The 18,355-nt window shown below is 38.1% G+C and overlaps 1 protein-coding gene across 1 annotated transcript; it reads right to left on the bottom strand.

Annotated features, from left to right (window-relative positions):
* Nucleotides 1–1,313: 1,313 nt before the first annotated feature.
* On the bottom strand, nucleotides 1,314–16,804 carry LOC113543930 (docking protein 3). The gene is made up of 5 exons (XM_026942462.3): nucleotides 16,094–16,804; nucleotides 13,779–14,069; nucleotides 13,409–13,499; nucleotides 4,712–4,884; nucleotides 1,314–4,525 (listed from the first exon to the last, which is right to left on the bottom strand). The coding sequence occupies exons 1-5, from the start codon at nucleotides 16,154–16,156 to the stop codon at nucleotides 3,512–3,514; spliced, it is 1,632 nt and encodes a 543-aa protein (XP_026798263.2). The 5' UTR covers nucleotides 16,157–16,804; the 3' UTR covers nucleotides 1,314–3,511.
* Between the last annotated feature and the right edge of the window lie 1,551 nt (nucleotides 16,805–18,355).

Below are 18,355 nucleotides of genomic sequence, written 5' to 3'. Positions count from 1 at the left end.
TTGTCAACAACTTACGATTATTTTAAAGAACAACATCATACTTTTTATCTGTTTACATTCGGTGTTAAGGGGCGTCCACAATAACTATAAACAGTCCCTCACCATCCTTTCTTTTTTTCTTTCTCTTAAAGGTAATAAGATTTTTTTTTTAAAAAATTGTACTGAGAAACCATCAAGCACAAGGTCCTCAGCATTGAAGACTCTCCTGTGGCAGAAAACTTACTGACTGTTACAGAGCTTTTATTATGTGGAGTGTCTGCAATACAAGTCACTGCGTAAGCTGTTACTATAGAAATGATGATATATAAGAATAAATGTATTAATATAAACCTGTGATTGACTGGAACTACTGTCAGAGCTGGTGTTAAAAAAAATGAATTACCTTCTGACCAATCAGATTAAAAATTTCAACCGCACGGTAGTATAAAAACCTTTAAAGTTATAGAAAGTACTCTGTTTCTTCACATCCACCATGGACGATTTTCCCCCAGACCTCCAGAGGGCGCCCTCTTACCATATTTAAGTTTTTTCCTCTCTCTTCTCGGTTGCTGGGGATTATTGTTATGTTGTTGTGTTTGTATTGTGAGTAGCTTCATTTATGTTGAGTTTTCCTAGCTTTGCTTTGCCTAGACTTGTCGTGTCTTGTCATGTTGTGTCGTGTCTTGTTGTGTCGTGTCGTGTCTTGTCTTGTCTTGTCATGGTCTAGTCCTTTGTTACAGTTTTTCTAGTTTTTTTGGTTCTTTCCTTGCCTGTGTTGGTTTGTTAGTTGTTTATTTAATAAAGCTTATCTGTACTTGTATCCACCTCCCCATATTTGTTACATTTTATTTCTTTTCAGCGCAGTTTTGTATTACAATTTTTTTGTACATGAACTTGACCTACATTTAGAGGTCAACTTGCCATCTAAAGAGGTAATAGAACAAACAATCAGTGCCCATTAGGTAGCCTTTTAATAAAGATCATTGAGCAGATCCCTTTTGAAATATGTTGGAATGATGTTTACTGGGGACGTCTTCTTTTCAAAGCCCCCAGTGAAACATTCAAGGACAACACCAACCGTCCTCAGCCTTTCAGTGTGCTTGCTGATGGAGAGCTAGAGAAAATAACATACCCTGTGTCCACTTTCTTACCGGTGACAAAACGGTCTTGGTATCTTTAGCTTATTTGCCATCTAGGCCATGGCCAAATTTCACAGCATTTGCCAAAGAAGTTTCTTTATGTATCAGTATTATCCCAATAAAAGTACTGCACTTATTCTGGGTCATGAGTTAATCTTGAAACTGACAAGAAGAAAAACTCAGATTACTCAAGTCTATAACAAGGGCTTCTCTTATTTTAATTGCAATACAGTTCCTGGTACTGTACATCATTTTACAGAGTTAATACTCAAATAGAAAATGCTTTAAACCCACTTCCATATTTGGGTTTTGGGATTTTACAACTTTGCATTAGGAAATACTATACGTTAAAATAACAGTAAAGTCAACTCAGTATATGATGCAGTCTCCATACCCAGTGTAACTGGTGTCAAGAGCATTTAAACACTCAAATCTGTCATTGGAACAGTCCTGTATAAATATACACCTGCTGTATCTCTTCTTCTACTTACTTACTGTCTTTATCCTACGCTTTTGCTTTTTGTATCTTGCAAAATACATTGTGTAAATATGCTGGTGCTACCATAAAAGCCTGCATTATAATAATTTGATTTGTTTTTATGATATACAGCAGCTTATACTGAAATAAGAACCTCAACCTTGTTCAAATAGAATTTATGTATGTTATATATACATGAGTAACCAAATCATACCTTTTATATATTTTATTACTATTGGAAAGTGCCATTTATGAGCAACTCACAAAAATAACAGCCACTCTGCGTGGTCTGTGTCTCTGCTGAATCGTGTCTAATGCATCATTCTTCGGTAATTTAGTCCCTAAATGCACCATTCAGTATTCAGAATTACTTCACAACTTATTGCTCCATAATGCATCAGGAGAGAGATATTGCCCTCTACAGGTTGCACAATAAAGTGCATGTTAATATTCTGAAAGCAAACTCTTAGGCCTTTTAAAAATGGCAAGGTTGATATTTTCATTTTAGAAAAGATCAACAGATCAACCTTATACCTGATTTTTTTTATTGTTTAAACTAGCTACGGAACAGAGAAACTACCTGATAAAAAGCCCCTCACATGTACATTAGTTGGAATGTGATAAAGATGAAACAATGAGCCAAAGTTGTTACATGACTTAATAGTGAGAAGAGAAATGATGATGATAAACCATATATATGAGTACACTTCCAAATTGTTTTGAAATTATTGTGCACAAATCTGAACTTGTAATGTGTCCTGTTTTCAGCTCAATTATTATCACTCCACTGCCAGTCTAATCTATCAGGCAAATTACCAACACTCTGAAACTAATCATCATGGATCTGGAGATGATCTTCAAAACTCTGGATTTGATCCTCAGCCCCTTAGTTTTGATCATCAGTGTTCTGGAATTGCTGATCAGTGTAGTCAATAATCAATTGTCTGGTTCATTATGGATCTGGAAATGAGCATCAAAACTCATTATCGAAACCTGATTATCTAGAATGCACTGTAACTGATGATCAAGGTTCTGTAGTGCCAATGATCAGCACTCTGGAGCCCATCATTAGGGCTCACAAAGTGATTATGAAAACTCTGTGATCGATGCACAGGGTTCTAGAGTCAATCATTAGGCCGCTACTGCCATGTCACTTGTCAGTGGTCTGGAACAGATTGTCAGTGTTCTGGAGCCAATCATCAGAGCTTTGGAGCAATCATCATTAATCCCACCATTAACTCTCCAGCCCGTCACTGAGGATCTGGACATGTAACCAATCATCAAAGACTTGGAGATGATCATCAGGGCTGTGTGGGCAATAACCAAGACTCTGGAATCCATCGTCACAAATCAAGAGTCAGTCAAGAAGAAGTCAAGAAAAGGAGATCACCAGCACTCTGCCACCATCAATAGACCAGGCCTCTGGTGGGGATCATCATGGCTTTAGAGATGGAACTGATCTTCAGTCATCATCAGTGTAACCAATGACGAAGGTTGTGAAGTCAATAATCGATGCTGAATAGCACTCGCCAGAACTCTGATTGCTAATTTGATCATCAGGGATCTAGAGCCAACCATCTCAAAGTTCTAGAGGTGAAAAAAAAGCACTCTACAGCAAATTAGTTTTCAGTGTTCTTTAGTGGAACTTTAAAACCACAGTCCTGGGTCTACAGAGATGTGAAAGTGATATGGTCACATAAGACATCTTTTGCCATATTCTTGACAAGTGGATGAGTGAATCTGTCACACAGACCAACAGAACAGTTCAGGCCTGAATGTTTGAGTCCTACAGTAGGGGGTTCAATGGATCTGTTATGCTGTGGGGGGCAGTTTTATCACTTGTCTGTAGACATAGAAAATGCATAAAAATTTATAGAATTTTTAAAGGACCAACACAAAACAATCGCAGAGTAGATTATAGTCTTTTGGGTAAATTATCATAGGTGGAAAATCCGTCAGCTTGAGAGTCCTCAAGGTTGGAGGGGCTATTTCTGAAGTGTGTGTCAGATGCAGGAGGTGGGTAGAAATATTCAAGATCTTCTACATTGTCCACAAATTCCTCATTGTTCCCATAATCATCATAACAATCCGTTCCTTGTGAGTACATGCCTTCTGCTCCATAGACATTAGGTGTATGATGGATGGCTAACCGCTCCATTGACATGTCCAGCTGCTCTTCTTCGCCTTTGATGCAGGATATGTCCTTAGAAAGCTTTAGGAAATTAGACTGTGGAACAAATTGTTGGTTCTTATAGTCTTTGTTGAAACCTACAGCACGAGAGTCTTTGAGGTCTGAGCAGACAGTTAGATTGTGGGATTGAGGTTCGTAGAAATACGCGTCTACTGTGTTGTCAACAGTTTCATTCTTGCTCCCATAATCATCAAAATTTTTCACTTCTGAGTAGACTGTTTCATCTTCGTAGTCCTTAAATTTAGTATGGATGGCTAATTGCTCTGGGTTCATCTGATCTTCCTCTTCTAGGACACCGGAAATGTCCTCAGAGAGGGTGACAAAATCAGGAAGTGGGCCAAACTGTTGGTAATCCTTGGTGCTCTTCATGTGTAATTTTGGTCTGGTAATCATAGCATAAACTGGATCTTGGACGTTACTCGAGAGAGGAGGAGTGCTGTCGATGCTCTTCACTTGGCTGTCTTTGCTGGGAATATCACTCAAGTTGATGGAGTTCAGCGAAAAGCTTGTGGTCAGTTTTTTCTTCGGATGCTTCGTCTGTGCCGGAGGTGTGTGGGATTGCTGGGAATTCTGGGGAATCTGCTGCTCTTTGGGTCTTGTTCCGGATGTTTCCATCTTTGGAAGTTTCTTGAGAGCATCACTGATGATTGTGAAGAGACGATCACTATGACTCGTGGCGAATTCAAAGTAGCCTTCGCCAGACTCACACCTGCGACCTGCTTCGAAGTTAAAAGACAGCTAAGGAGCAAGAACAGAAATAGAGCATTTTTAGGGGATCAAAATTCTTCCTGTAGAAAAAGCCATGAATGTAGCAAAATGAAAAAAAAAAATACTGAAAGAGATACACACATTTAACAAGGAGTACTCTGTCATTTTTACCAAACCAAAACCTAAATGTGAAAGAGAAATTCTTTACTAGCTTACCATGTCTTGACCAAATTTCCTGACGAAGCGATAAGGCCATGTGAGGAGAACCTGCTTTGTTTTGTGGTTCTTTAGGAGTAACGAGTCATGTTGTGGTGTGAGAAAGTATTCTCCATACAGCTTACAGCGTAATGTTGCCTCCGTCGACACAGCAATTACCAGGAAATCCCGAACTACACAAAATCAAGAAAATAGAACTTTAATTTTCACTATAGATGCAGATAAAAACAAAATACACTGATTAAAATATAATGATGATAGCGAACAACACATTGCTAGTGGTTGCTAGCAGAGCAGATTTGCTTGTCGAATTATACATGTTAGCTAGCTCATAAAACAAGACGTCAGTGGGGTGGGGGGACAGAGTGTGCTAAGGAGATTAGCTCTCTAAAATATAACAGAATTTTATTCCACAGTTAAAAAGGACATTGCTAAAACTAAGGATACATGCTGTGTTTGAGCTAGGCTTTTGTACTCCATAGTGTACAAGCAAAAATGTGTTACCTGCTTCTGTTATTTCCTATCCTATCCTATCCTTTCCATTCCTTTCCTTTCCTTTTTTTTTTTACTTTTTGCTTTCCTTTTCCTGTTTCCTTTGCTGTTTTTTTTGCTGTTTCCATTACTTTTCTTTAATTTCCTTTTCTACCATGCCCCTTCCTTTTTCTTTCCTCTAATTTCCTTTCCTAACCATTCCTTTCCTTTCCTTTGCTTTTCGTTTTCCTGTTTCTTTGCTTTATCTTTCCTGTTTTCCTTTCATTTCCTTTCCTGTTCTGTCCTTTGTTTCCTTTCCTTTCCTGTTTCCCTTTGTTATTTTTCCTGTCTTCTTTCCTTTCCTTTCCTGTCCTTTCCCTGTACTTTTCCTTTCCCTGTACTTTTCCTTTCCTGTGCCATTCTGAATGAAACACATGTGCCTATCATCCCAGGTGTTTTTCAGCGCTGTTGTTCCTGCAGACAGCAGATCCGGACACGCGGTTATGCACAGCCCTTGTGCCAAACATGGCTGAAAAGATAATCAGGCTGTGGCAGAGTCTGCACCTGTCGTGCTTTTTGCCCACAATCCTTTGCGCCCGGAGAAAGAGAGAGAGAGAGAGAGAGAGAGAGAGAGAGAGAGAGACGGAAAGAGACGATTTCTCTGCAAAAGATTTCACTTCAATCAGGTGCCCGCTTTTTCACTGGAAGCATTTTTCTCCTCCTTTGCACGGCTCTTTAATTTCATCCTCTGGTGCTCAGCAGCAGGGTTTTTTTTTTCTCTATCCATTTTAAGACAGCTTCACTCTGATGCTGTCTTTGATTACAGCAAAATTGTTGTCAAACCCACTTTATATACATATGTGTGCACATTTTGACGTAAATGGCTTTGAGCTTTCCACATGGTGCAGCTGTCAACATTCAGAAGCACCATGGCTTTAAAATGCATATTTATTTATTTCCACTGACATAAAACATAGAGGCATGAACGACATGTTTATTTTATCTGTTCTCTAAAACTAATACAGTTTTCTCATATGATATTTCTTAAATGATATGTGGCGATATTGAAGGAGAAGTCACTGAACGAGAATGCCGATGATTGTTCCCGATTTCGGGATAATTAGCGTGTCCTAAAGACTTCTTCTTCTAAAGAAATTTACAGACATTTCCACTGAAATGATAACGGCTGTTTCATGTAGTCTGAAGTTTTAGCTATCACTAGAGTGGCTAAAAACCACCTACTTTAACAGGAAGAGGCCATTTGACTGGCAGACAACGAAACACGCTCAAGTCACGAGGTGTTAGTGATGTTATAAAAAAATCTATCTGGTGACTATATTTTAGTCCAGAAATGTCAGTGTGTCATAGTGTTTATTTTTCCATCAGAAAATGCATTCTGCATACACATAGCGAGTGAAGATTCTGGCCTTGCGTCTGTATTTGTATATCAGTTCCATATTTAGAAATTTCATCTGTATTCTAACAATGCTAAAATGTGTGCTAGCCTGGGAAACCCTTCGCAGTGTGTCATTTTCACACCTTCTATATATAGGTATATACAGTTGCGAAAATAACAGGCTTTCCTGAACTGAAGTGTGTTCCTCTTTTACATGTATCTCAATCACAGGTAAAGTTCTAGCGTTTTAGTCCCCCAAATTGAAAGGGGAGAAAACTGACTTTCATTCTGGTGAAAAATACACTATATGGCCAAAAGTATGTGGACACCTGACCATCACACCCATATGAGGTTCTTCCCCAAACTGTTATCATAAAGTTGGAAGCACAGAATTGTATAGAATATCTTTGTATGCTGTAGAATTATAATTTCCCTTCACTGGAACTAAGAGGCCCAAACCTGTTCCAGCATGACAATGCCCCTGTGCACAAAGCGAGCTCCATGAAGACATGGTTTGCCAAGGTTGGAGTAGAAGAACCTGGTTTCTTCTGTATTAGTGATATATGTTATGACCCCTACTTAAAGTGCAATTCATAATGCTTATAAAGATGGCTATAAAGTTTATTGAATTCATAGTTAATTCTAACTGTATATAATATATATGATATATACTGTATATATGTATCATTTCTTCCTTATTAGGAATGCATTATAACATGATATGAATGACATTTATAGAAAGGGTTGCAAATATATTCAAAAAGAATATAGATCAATTAAGTGAAGATTTGTATCTTTTTGATACCCGGTGAAATGAAGTAGACTGAAACTTTTGGATATGACTGTGTATTTTGTATGTGTACAGTGTTAACAGTGTGTTCTGTCTGACAGTGTAATTATGTTAATCAGTACCAATTGTCAAATCAATGATTAAGAAGCCTCTCAATGATCTCAGGTCGTCAAGGGTACAGTAGAAAACAGTGTTGCTATGAGACTGCTATGAGGAAACCACAGGTCTGTTTACGGCAGACATTTGAGGAGCAGAGTGTAAATAATTGACTAAAGTCATTTTGCATAGTAAAGACAGCAGTGTGAGATGTGAACTGTAATTGCGTTTTGTCAGTGAAATTTCAGTCTCACCCAAAGCAGACGTCTGAGACAAGACCTCTCTTGTGCTGGATATCTGGTTTTGGGAGAGTGATTGAACTGACTCTAAATAAAGTCTGTTCTGTGGTTGTGTGTGCTATTTTCTGCTTGAGTAGCATACTCTTTCAAACCAACAAGGAAGGAAGTGGCACTTCTGTGTGTCTTTTGTTTCAAATGCATTCAGATAATTCTTGACTGTAGAACGTTTTCTTCTCTAGATTGAGCCAACTTTATATTTACTTAGGCGAAGCCCTGGTGCTTAATTTCCCAACTTTTGTGTAATGAGCCGCAATGAAAAGTAGTTAAAGCATGCTCAAAAAGTTGCTAGAAGTCACCAGATCATGTGATAGACTAATGGTCATATTCACAGTTTCATCATCATTTGCATATTATGATGAATAGAAATTAGGGTATATGAAAAAGGAAGACTTATTTCTTATAGAAAGAACTCATCTTTGGTCATGGCATCACAAAGTATCATTTTATACTTTTACAAAACGCTATATCTTTTATGAAGAACGCAGGCATAATGAAGCAGTGGTAGTGAGTGTTTGTAAAATAGACATGATGGAAATGGTTACTGATGGAATCATTCATTTAAATTTTAATGACTGTAAATACACTATATGGCCAAAAGTATGTGGACACCTGACCATCACCCCCATATGTGATTCTTCCCCAAACTGTTGCCACAAAGTTGGAAACACAGAATTGTACAGAATGTCTTTGTATGCTGTAGCTTTACGATTTCCCTTCACTGGAACTAAGAGGCCCAAACCTGTCCCTTCATGATGATGCCCCTGTACATAAAGCAAGCTCCATGAAGACATGGATTGCCAAGGTTGCTGTGGAAGAACTCGAGTGTCCTGCACAGATCCCTGACCTCAACCCCACTGAACACCTTTGGAATGAACTGGAATGTCTACTGCACCCCAGGCCTCCTCACCCAACATCAGTGCCTGACCTCACTAATGCTCTTGTGGTTAAATGAGCTGGAATTGGATGTTCAAAAAGCACATATGGGTGTGATGGTCAGCTGTCCACAAACAAATGTCTAAGAATATAGTTTAAAAAGACAAAGGCAGTGCATGGGTGGGACAAACAACAGTGATCAGTTATTGGTCATTGGGAACAATGGTGATTTAGTGATTGGTCAGTTGGAACATCATCTCGTGCCATCAGCTCAGTCAGGCTTTACACACTGGTGCTGAGTCAAATGACTCTCTGGACTTGTATAACCAGCAGTTATAGAGTCATATTGAGTGAAGCACAGTCACTAACGTCTGCTCAAAAAAGTCACCAAAGGTAGTAACTGAGTCTCTAAGTTGGCAACACTGCTTCCCCTGATCTTGTTGATTCATACACATGAAATATGGCAACAGATATTAACATCTGGTTTAATGGCTGACAAGCCACCATTTATTTCCATTTTGAACACCAGTAGCATCACCTCTTCCTTTCCATCATGCATTAGGTAAGGAATAACATACTACGAGCAATAGTGTCATTGGAACATAATATATGCCTGGATGCTGTGTAATGCATTAACTGCTTGTTTCTTAGCTAACATTTTCTATACTGTTTATCAACATTTATTTGCATAGATCGCCAGAAGTCTTCTGCTTGCTTACATTTAGGTAGCTGATATAATACGGCCTGATCCTTAGGCATTCTATTAAGCGTTTGCTGAAAATCACTTATGTGTTATGTATGTAAGGAATAAAACACTCGGTGGAATGCTGTTATAGGAAAAATAATTATCAAGGGGTGGAGTTACTGTTACTACCCCGAAGTGAATTATTCTCCTATAACCAGTGTGTTATTGGTCTTATACCACAACAATTTCCCAACTGTTACATGTTTTTATTTATTAGTGAATGACATTTTCACACCTTATTAACTGTTTATAGTTACATTGAATTTAACTCATTTAAATCGTCCCTTAAAACTTATCTTTTCTCTCAGGCTTATTTATAATTTGCCCCTTTTTTGCCACTGTTTAGCTATTTATTTTCTGGTCTTGGTCATACAGTATCTTTTTTTTTCCTTATAGCAAATATTTGCTTATATATTTATTTTCATTTTTAACTATATTTTATGTTACCATTTTAATGTACTTTTTTTCTGTTATGCCCTTTGGTCAGCACTCGTATTGTTTTAAATGTGCTATATAAATAAATTTGACTTGACTTGAGTTGATTTAATGTAATGGAACATATGCGAAAAGAAGTTAGTTCCTGTTATCACTTATGTTATCGCACCTATAAACAGTTGTTCCCTTACCGGTCTCTTTTTTCTCTCTGATGAATTCAATGAAGCAAAAAAAAATATAAAAAATGCAGCTTGTCTTGTTACCAAGGAACTGGAAAAGCATGAAGCGTGGAGTGTGAAATCAGCCAAACATCCTTTTTCAAACTGCTGCACCACAGGGCAGAGTAACACACTCGGAGGAAAGCACTGTACAGATGCTCATGATTGGCTAGTGACTCTGTGATTGACAGGGGAGAATTCAACAGGGATTGAAAAGATAGACGGCGTTGTCTCCACATATCCCAGTTTGGACAGAAGATGGGATCAGGGCACAGTGTCAGATGTGATACACCAATCTGAAGGTTAAAAGCCTCGCTCAAGGGCCCAACAGTGGCAGCTTTTTAGCCTAGAGCCTTAAAGGAATACGCCATCATTTCGATTCAAACAGACTAAACACTGCATATGTGAAAGCACCCTATTTTAACATTTGTACACTTTGTACTGATTATCACAGTAACCCTCCTCACCAGTCTGTGAGGAACACATAAATTAAGGATGGTACTTTAAGGTGTGAAATTAATTTGTGCTGTAAAGCTGCTTTTCACTTCCTTAATAATTTTTCAAAGTGAAAACAGACACCCACTACTGAGTCCAATTAACACATCATAGTGCAGCGATAAACAGTCTCAATTCACTTTCCTTAGTAAGTCTGTCTGGACAGAAATATTATTTTTCATCCCTGCTGCAAAGGTAAAAGTGTCTTACATTGAACCTCAATCCCTTTCCATCACGACTGTTCCAAATTGCATTATGCACTTTATACTTGACTCCGTAGTGCAAGGGTCATCCATCTTATCCGCAAAGGGCCATTGTGACTGCAGGCTTTTATTCCAACCAAGCAGCAGCAACACATGATAATTGATTGAGGGCAAAGATGAGCAGATTAAACAGGTGGAATCAGCTGTGACTCCTGACTGGTTGGAATGAAAACCTGCAGCCATATCAGATTGAATACATCTGATTTAGTACAAGTAGGTTGTAGTATATGGAGGTGAAAGATCACAGCAAGGTACATCACGTCACTGAACTGCAGAACAGCCTCCAGAGGAATAACATCCCACTCTAAACGGCAGTCACAAATTTTATTTTTACACCTGAGGTGAACTCTGATGGCTTTGTCCTCTTTGCTATGTTAAACAAAAAGTGTCCAGCGGTTGATGCTTTATTTCTTAAAAGTTCTGGTTCATTCATCATTCAATAAGTGCTTCATCCATTTATGGTCTTTTATCTTCGTATAGTGCACTACAACTCACTGAGTTTCGTGCCTTCGTTTTCCTTCTTCCTTTTTCTTGCGGTGCATAAATCTCTCTCTTTCTCTCTCTGTCTGTCTCCATAACTTGTAGCTGTCGCACCCACAAATTGGCTTCACTTTCTTTTGACGATTTCGCATGCTGCTGCACATAAAGAGCCCGTTTACAAAAAAGAAAAAAAAAAAAAAACGTCTTTGTCTTTCCATTCTCGCAGGACTGATATTGAGCTGCTTCATTTTTAATTCACTCATCACATGTGAGCTTGAATGCCTCAGAGCATCCAAAGACTGTCCTCATGCCACAGAGTGTGTTCACCCCATAAGGAAGGGAAAGTCAGATCTATTTTTCGATTCGACTTGAGATACGTGGCAAACACACACGGCTGAGAACAGGGAAAACACACCACCCAGTTTTAATGGAATAAAGTTCAGACACCTGTGGCCCAATGTCTCAGACCTGAGGATCTGAAAGTGAAAATGATGACGCACACACACACACACACACACACACACAAGTTCACTAATGCGAGTATTGGCCTTAGGTATCTATGAGAGAGAAGTGCACCACTAAGAGCTCTTAATACTTCATCAGTTATTAACTGCAGCGCTGTTGAATTCTCAAATCTGATTGGCCAGAAGATGTTGCTAAATTTTCTATAACAATAGCTCTGACAATAGTTCCATCTGCAAGGAGAATCATATGTAACACAGTAACATTAACTTCAGGAGATACAATTAGAAGCTGGTGAGGGAAGGTCTGTTTATAGCTGCTGTAACAAATAATAACAGGAATTACTTTGTTTTGTGTTTGCTTTTTTTCTTCATGTACATTTGAAAAGCAGAAGAATATTGGGTCATGGGGCCTTTGTTCATTCGTACTGCAACTTTCAGTAAAAGTCAGTACAAAAGCATGAATACTTGCCATCAGCCGTGCGTTTAATATGTAATCAACTCCTTATTTAAAGAGAGAGAAGTCACCCACAGGAAATGGTGTAATTTAGTACGAGTAGCACGCATAGTATGAATTTTTTAACACAGTCCTGGACTCGCCGTGACTGTGTGTCTGGTGTACTTTTATGGACATCATTTTGCACCAGAAAGAGAATTGAGAAGATTTTTTTTTTTAATCATGCTGTAAGGTATGATGACAATAAAGTCTTGGTGTTCCTCTTTAAAAGAGGATTTGATTACATATTAAATCCCCAGATGATGTACTTCTTGGGCCAGTATTTCTAAGTCACTTAATTGCAAAAGTGGTTTTTGCCAGTATGAACAAACTAATGCTAACCAACAACTATTAGCAACTGCCTAGCGACTTGTTTGTGCCCTAGTTTTTTTTTTTTTTGTGCCCTAGTTTTTTATTTAATGGTTTTGTCAGTTATTAATAAAATGACACTTTTAATAATAATATGTTTCCTTTACTTCTTAGCTCACTGTGTCATTACTTTATTAGCATTTCACTCCTGTTCTAAAATTATAACTACCACTTTCTTTTTATTGTATTTTATTGTATTTATTTTATTGTATTTTATCTTTTTATTGCTTTTGTCCACCCAAAGATAAAAGGTTTTAGATCATAATAACGGAAGCTCCTCTGTACAAAAATAAGGCAGTCTGAAATAAATTCAACTCTGAGTCTACCACATCCTTTATCACAGAACATCTTCATCTAAACAGCTTTCACACCCCTGCCAAGAGGTAATACTTTACTTAGTGCTTAGGTGTGTTCGAGTTTCTGTCTGATTTTTTTTTTTTTTCATTATAAACAATATTTTGCAGCAATAAAGTTGATAAAGATGGCATTTAAGTACACTCATGCTGGTTTTTAAGACCTGGCAAGAACTGTGTTGTGCAGACTTTTGTCTCTGGTTCTGTTTTGACCTTGTGGGGACATTTGGCTGGTCCCCATGAGGAAAACCGCTTTTTTAAAAAACATGCAACTATTATTTAAACATTCATAAGCCAAAATGTTTCCTTTTGGTTACAGATTTTGATTTAGCATAGCATTAATTAGCTGCATTCAATAATTATGTCAGTGGAAGCTCCTCACAAGGACAGGGAAAAAAACGTGCACGCATGTATGTGTGTGTATGTGTGTGTGTGTGTGTGTGTGTGTGTGTCTTACCACTCTCAGTGGTCCCATAAAGAGTGTTCTCCTGCATCTCTACAGGTTGAGGATGATCCTGCTTCTGTGATCTACACTCAGCCTGATTCAACTGAAAAAGCCAAAAAGGCAACAATAAAAATAATAATAATAATAATATACAGTACTGAATATTAATGCATATGAATTACGGTTAGTCAGATTATAGTATCAGATTTCTTCACTAATATGAGTATCAGAGCTAGAAGCCTGTAGCACAGCAACAGCATTCTGGTGTTGAACAGAAAATATATATATATAAAAAAAAAGTCTTCTAATGAAAATATTCACTTCATCGTGTGTGTGTTTGTGTTTGTGTGTGTGTGTGTGGGGGTGAGGGGAGTGTACGTACAGGAAATGCCAGATTGCACAGCTCCTTGATCCAACTCTGTAGCTCTGAGGTTGGAGAGGCGAATGTGTATGTCCTGTCTGCAGTTTCAAGCAGGAAGGTGCTGCATTCTTTTGGACATCCCTCAGCTTCTCTCTCTGTTATCTTGATGCAGTCTCTCATCACGATCACCTTCTTACCCTCGGCACGTTTTTTATTCTCCTTCAATGAGGACTTGCTGAACTCGAAGAGCTCCAGACAGGAGAGGCTGTGTGTGCTGTTGGCTACGGCTTCAGCCCATACCTTCTTCCATTTCTAACACACACACACACACACACACACACACATGTTTGTCTTACTATCCTTATGAGGACCTTCCTTGGACATTAATAATTCAGCAAATTAATGCTATCACTAAACCTAAACCTGACCCTACCCTTAACCTCAGTAATCAAAAGGAAACTTTTTGAATTGTTTATTTTTTTCTTTTAATAAAAGCTGAGGTTTTTCTATAAAAGCAGTGATTCCAAAAGGTCAAAACTGTCAGAATTCTCACTCAATACTATCTGATATGTTACTGTGTAGCAGTGTTTATTCTCACTGACTCAGACCGTCTCTTCAGAGCGTCTCTTGAGATTGACAAACTGTGCTGAGCGGGTGAAGGTTCACACGTTTTACACGGCTCATGTCCTCAGACTGTTTATGCACAGCGACAGACACTTATGAGTCATGTTTTCCACGACTGTACTTCTTCTTCTGCTTTTTTTTTATTTTTAGTAGAAGAAAGATGAAGATTCTTCAAAAATGAATCCTTTAATATAATTACCCAATCGGAATTATAGTAATAATAGACATTATAGAAATGATAGAATACTGAATCAATAAGAGATTTGAAAGAACAAAAATGAGGGAACAACGGATCAGCATATTAAAGCACAGATGACTCTACTAAGTCAAAATTTGTCCTGTTAAACTCTGGAAAGATGATTAGATGAAAATCAGATCAATAAATCCAGGGAAATCATTAAATAGTGCAGGAAAGGCTGTTATAAAAGATTTTGGGGCTGCTTTTCTTTTATAGTAGAGGAGATGAATGCAGCTTTTACACTGAATTAATCAATCTTTTCGCACACTTTATTACTTTACTTATTGCTTTTTAAATAACTTTTTACTCATCTTATTAAGGAAGGAATAAAATACGACAGGGCATGATCTTATAGCATCACACCCAGAACTGTCTTTTCCCTCTTATACCTCAGCAGTTTGCCGATGATTACAATTTTTTATTAATTACAATAGAATGACACATCATTCTTTTTATCCTTTAATAGTTACACTTAATGTTGTGGAATTGCTTTATGTATATCTGGGGGATTAAAAGCGATGTCTACTAGATGGTAGGTCAGGTTTTCTAGTCGAACTGTAAAATGTTAGCGATTTCATGCGCAGAGGTTTTAAACACACTAACAAGCTCTGTCTCTCATAAAACTTTCCGCTGTCGTCGTGATTGTTGTCTTGAGCTACGTGTCAAATCGAAAACCCTGACTTTGCATTTAAAAGTATTTATTAATTTAGAAGATCCAGCACGCATGACAGACCTTTAGGTAGGTTTGAAGGCTCCATGAGAGGTTAAATTCAAACACTACCCGAAATAGGAAAACTGGTCAGTGTTACTCAATAACTATCTAGAATAGTACATAATTATGCAATTTGAAACACAACCCTAGTTTGTTTTTTCCTGCCAGCACTATTTTTACGTTGGTATGGCACCATGCATAAACATATAGTTAATTTCTGAGGAGGTGTAAAAGAGACATTCCAAATGAATTTTGCATAGATGTATGTGTAATTAAATGCAAATGTAATCAGGCTTAAAGTTAAAAAAAAAAAAAAAAAAAAGTAGAAATATTTGGAAACTGGAGGGATTTATGTGATCTGATCTTGGAATTTTTCCCACAAATTTACAGGATCTAAACAAAACTCATCAAAACAATCACAACTTATTTGCATAATAGTGAGAATTACACATCCAGTGCCGCTTTTTGTTGTCCCTGAAATAGTGGCTCTGTCTTGCACACTTATACAGGAAGTTACTGGTCACCCATCACTTATCAGTGCAGACGCAAAGTAGCGCTCTCTAAAGTCCATCATTAACAATAACACTATAACATATTTTAACACACACGAAGACTATAAAACACGCACTAACCCACTAAAATACTGTAACACAGTGTAACACTAACACACACTATCACGAACACACTCTACCACTCTTCAACACACACTAACCTAAAAGAGCTTTATAACTAGCGTAAGCTTTATTAGCAGTTGCGTCTTACCTTGCCAAAGCGCTGCTGCTGTTGATAGAGCATCCCTTTCTTTCTGACTTCTCCCTCCATCATTCATCAGTCCAACAGTCTCTGCGTCTTCCTGTCTTTTTCTGTTTCTCGCTCTCTGCTTTTATCTCTCTATCGTATCTGTCTTTCCTCTTCTATTTATGTTTCCTCTCTCTCACTTTGTCTGACTTTGTTTGTCTTCTTCTCTCCGGCAATGTCTTCTTTTGGCTTCTGTGTCTTCATTCCTTTTGTCGTGTTCCTCTTTTTTTTTTTTTTTTTTCTGATGAACTGGTTTGCAGAAGTTTGTGGCTATGGTGTGTGAGTGTGAAAATACATATAATACTTCATGTGTGTCTGTGTGTGCATATGTGTGTGTGTGTGTGTGTGTGTGTGACCTTGTTAAATTCACTTCCTGTGGGTTGAGTATCTAAAAATAAGTGTTTGTAGTTAGATGAGTGGGTGTGCATGTGTGTGTGTGTGTGTGTGTGTGTGTGTGTGTGTAAACATAAAACATGAACTGTCGCTCTTCATGCTTGCGAAACAGAACCAAAATTGGGTTGATATGCAAATACCTCATCTAAACAACTTCTGTCTTTCGTCTTCTGTCTTTCGTCTTCTGTCTTTCGTCTTCTGTCTTTTCTCTTTATCTCAATGATGATCAATATGAAAATGGTGGTACAATATGAAAGCCGTGGCACCCCCATCCTTTACTTGATGAACTTCTTCATGTGCAGGTGTTTGTGCAGATGTGGCCCATATAGGAGGCTTCTCACGTTCAGCGCTCTCTGCTGCCTGCAAGATGAATAACAGTAATGAATAAAAACACAGACAAGCGTTTTCCTGCCCCCACAACCAACCCCACCCTCCCCTCCTGAAACTGTGTATGCCTTGCGAGTGGAGGTGAGTAGCTCTGGGAGTGGATGTAAATAGAAGCTAGAGTCGGTGCATCACAGGTGGTTCTAAAGGGAGGAAGGTAGGGCATGACTCCCTCTAAAAACCCCTTTCACACATTCACGTTAACATTAACAGCAATTAAAAAATTGAATGTTTATATTCAAATATTTGTGAAGTGTTTAGTGATTCTGGCAGTAATTTGTTGTATTTCTGTGAAACATTTGCAACTGTATGTATTGAGTGTACAGATGAGAAGGTGAGAGGGCTGGACAGACTAAAGGACTAAAGCGCTGCTGCATCACTCTCTTAAGTAGAGATGAATTCCTCTTGGCACTGCTATCGGCAGGTTTTGGAAAGGTAATGTGGGTAATGTAGGAAAACAATGTGAAAATAGATAAAATTCACATTTTAATTTGAATGATTAATATCATTAATAATTTCAAGTCATTCGGGACAGATTTTTCGCTGGAGTTTATACAAGCCAGGTTTGATTTGGTGAACAATCAGCTGATTTGGTGAATTTTTGGGGAAGCTCACATGTGATACTTTACAAAAAAAGACATGTGGCACCTTTTGAGGTGGCTGAAGCTGTAGACTCTTCACGGAGAGGTTTCTTAATAAAACATGAGCTGTATTGTTGGCTCATTAACCCATTTTTAAAGTACTCGCTATTACACATTTTGGAAAACCAAAAATCTAAAATTCCATGACGACAATTAAAAAAAAAAGACAAACTTCTCTAGATTAATAACTTGTTATCTTCAAATTAATCTGATTTTGCTGAGCTTTGCCAGCAAAGAACAGCGTACACAAAAGTTGAAACACAAACACAGCAAAGCCACAACAGGAAATAAGAACCTAAATTCAAGGGTAACAGAGTAACAGAATAAATGTTTTAAGCAAATCACGCAGTTGGTAAGCAAACTTAACATCCTGCCCTGAATGTCACAACAGAAAAGCATTAATCATTATCGTCAGGAGAATGCGAGTTAGAATCCCCACATCTAGTAGGTGACAGTGAGTCCAAGGGAACAGAATTGGTCGTGCTGTCTGGATGGGAGGGACGGCATTACTCTCTCCACCGTCAGTCAGACTGACACTAACCAGTTATGGGCACCTGTGAGCTCATGTATGCAGAAGAGAAGAGATTAGATAGCGCTTTCCATCGTGTGTGAGAGGCTGCCCTGTGATGCAGCATTAGAAGCAGTTCAAAAACTCAAAAACAAAAAAGGAAGCACATGTTAACCTTCACCCCTGGTTGCTAGCTGTCATCTTGTAAGCGTTAAACAGTGGGAAGAAACTGACAAAACACCAAACTGGGAGAAAAAAAAATTCTAATTAGCTTTCAAATCTGTTCACATGTGAAGAAAA

This window comes from Pangasianodon hypophthalmus, chromosome 17 (genome assembly GCF_027358585.1).
Source record: "Pangasianodon hypophthalmus isolate fPanHyp1 chromosome 17, fPanHyp1.pri, whole genome shotgun sequence".
Classification (NCBI taxonomy): domain Eukaryota; kingdom Metazoa; phylum Chordata; class Actinopteri; order Siluriformes; family Pangasiidae; genus Pangasianodon; species Pangasianodon hypophthalmus.
The sequence above is the reverse complement of the archived record's forward strand: the minus strand, read 5'-3'. Positions and strand labels throughout refer to the sequence as shown.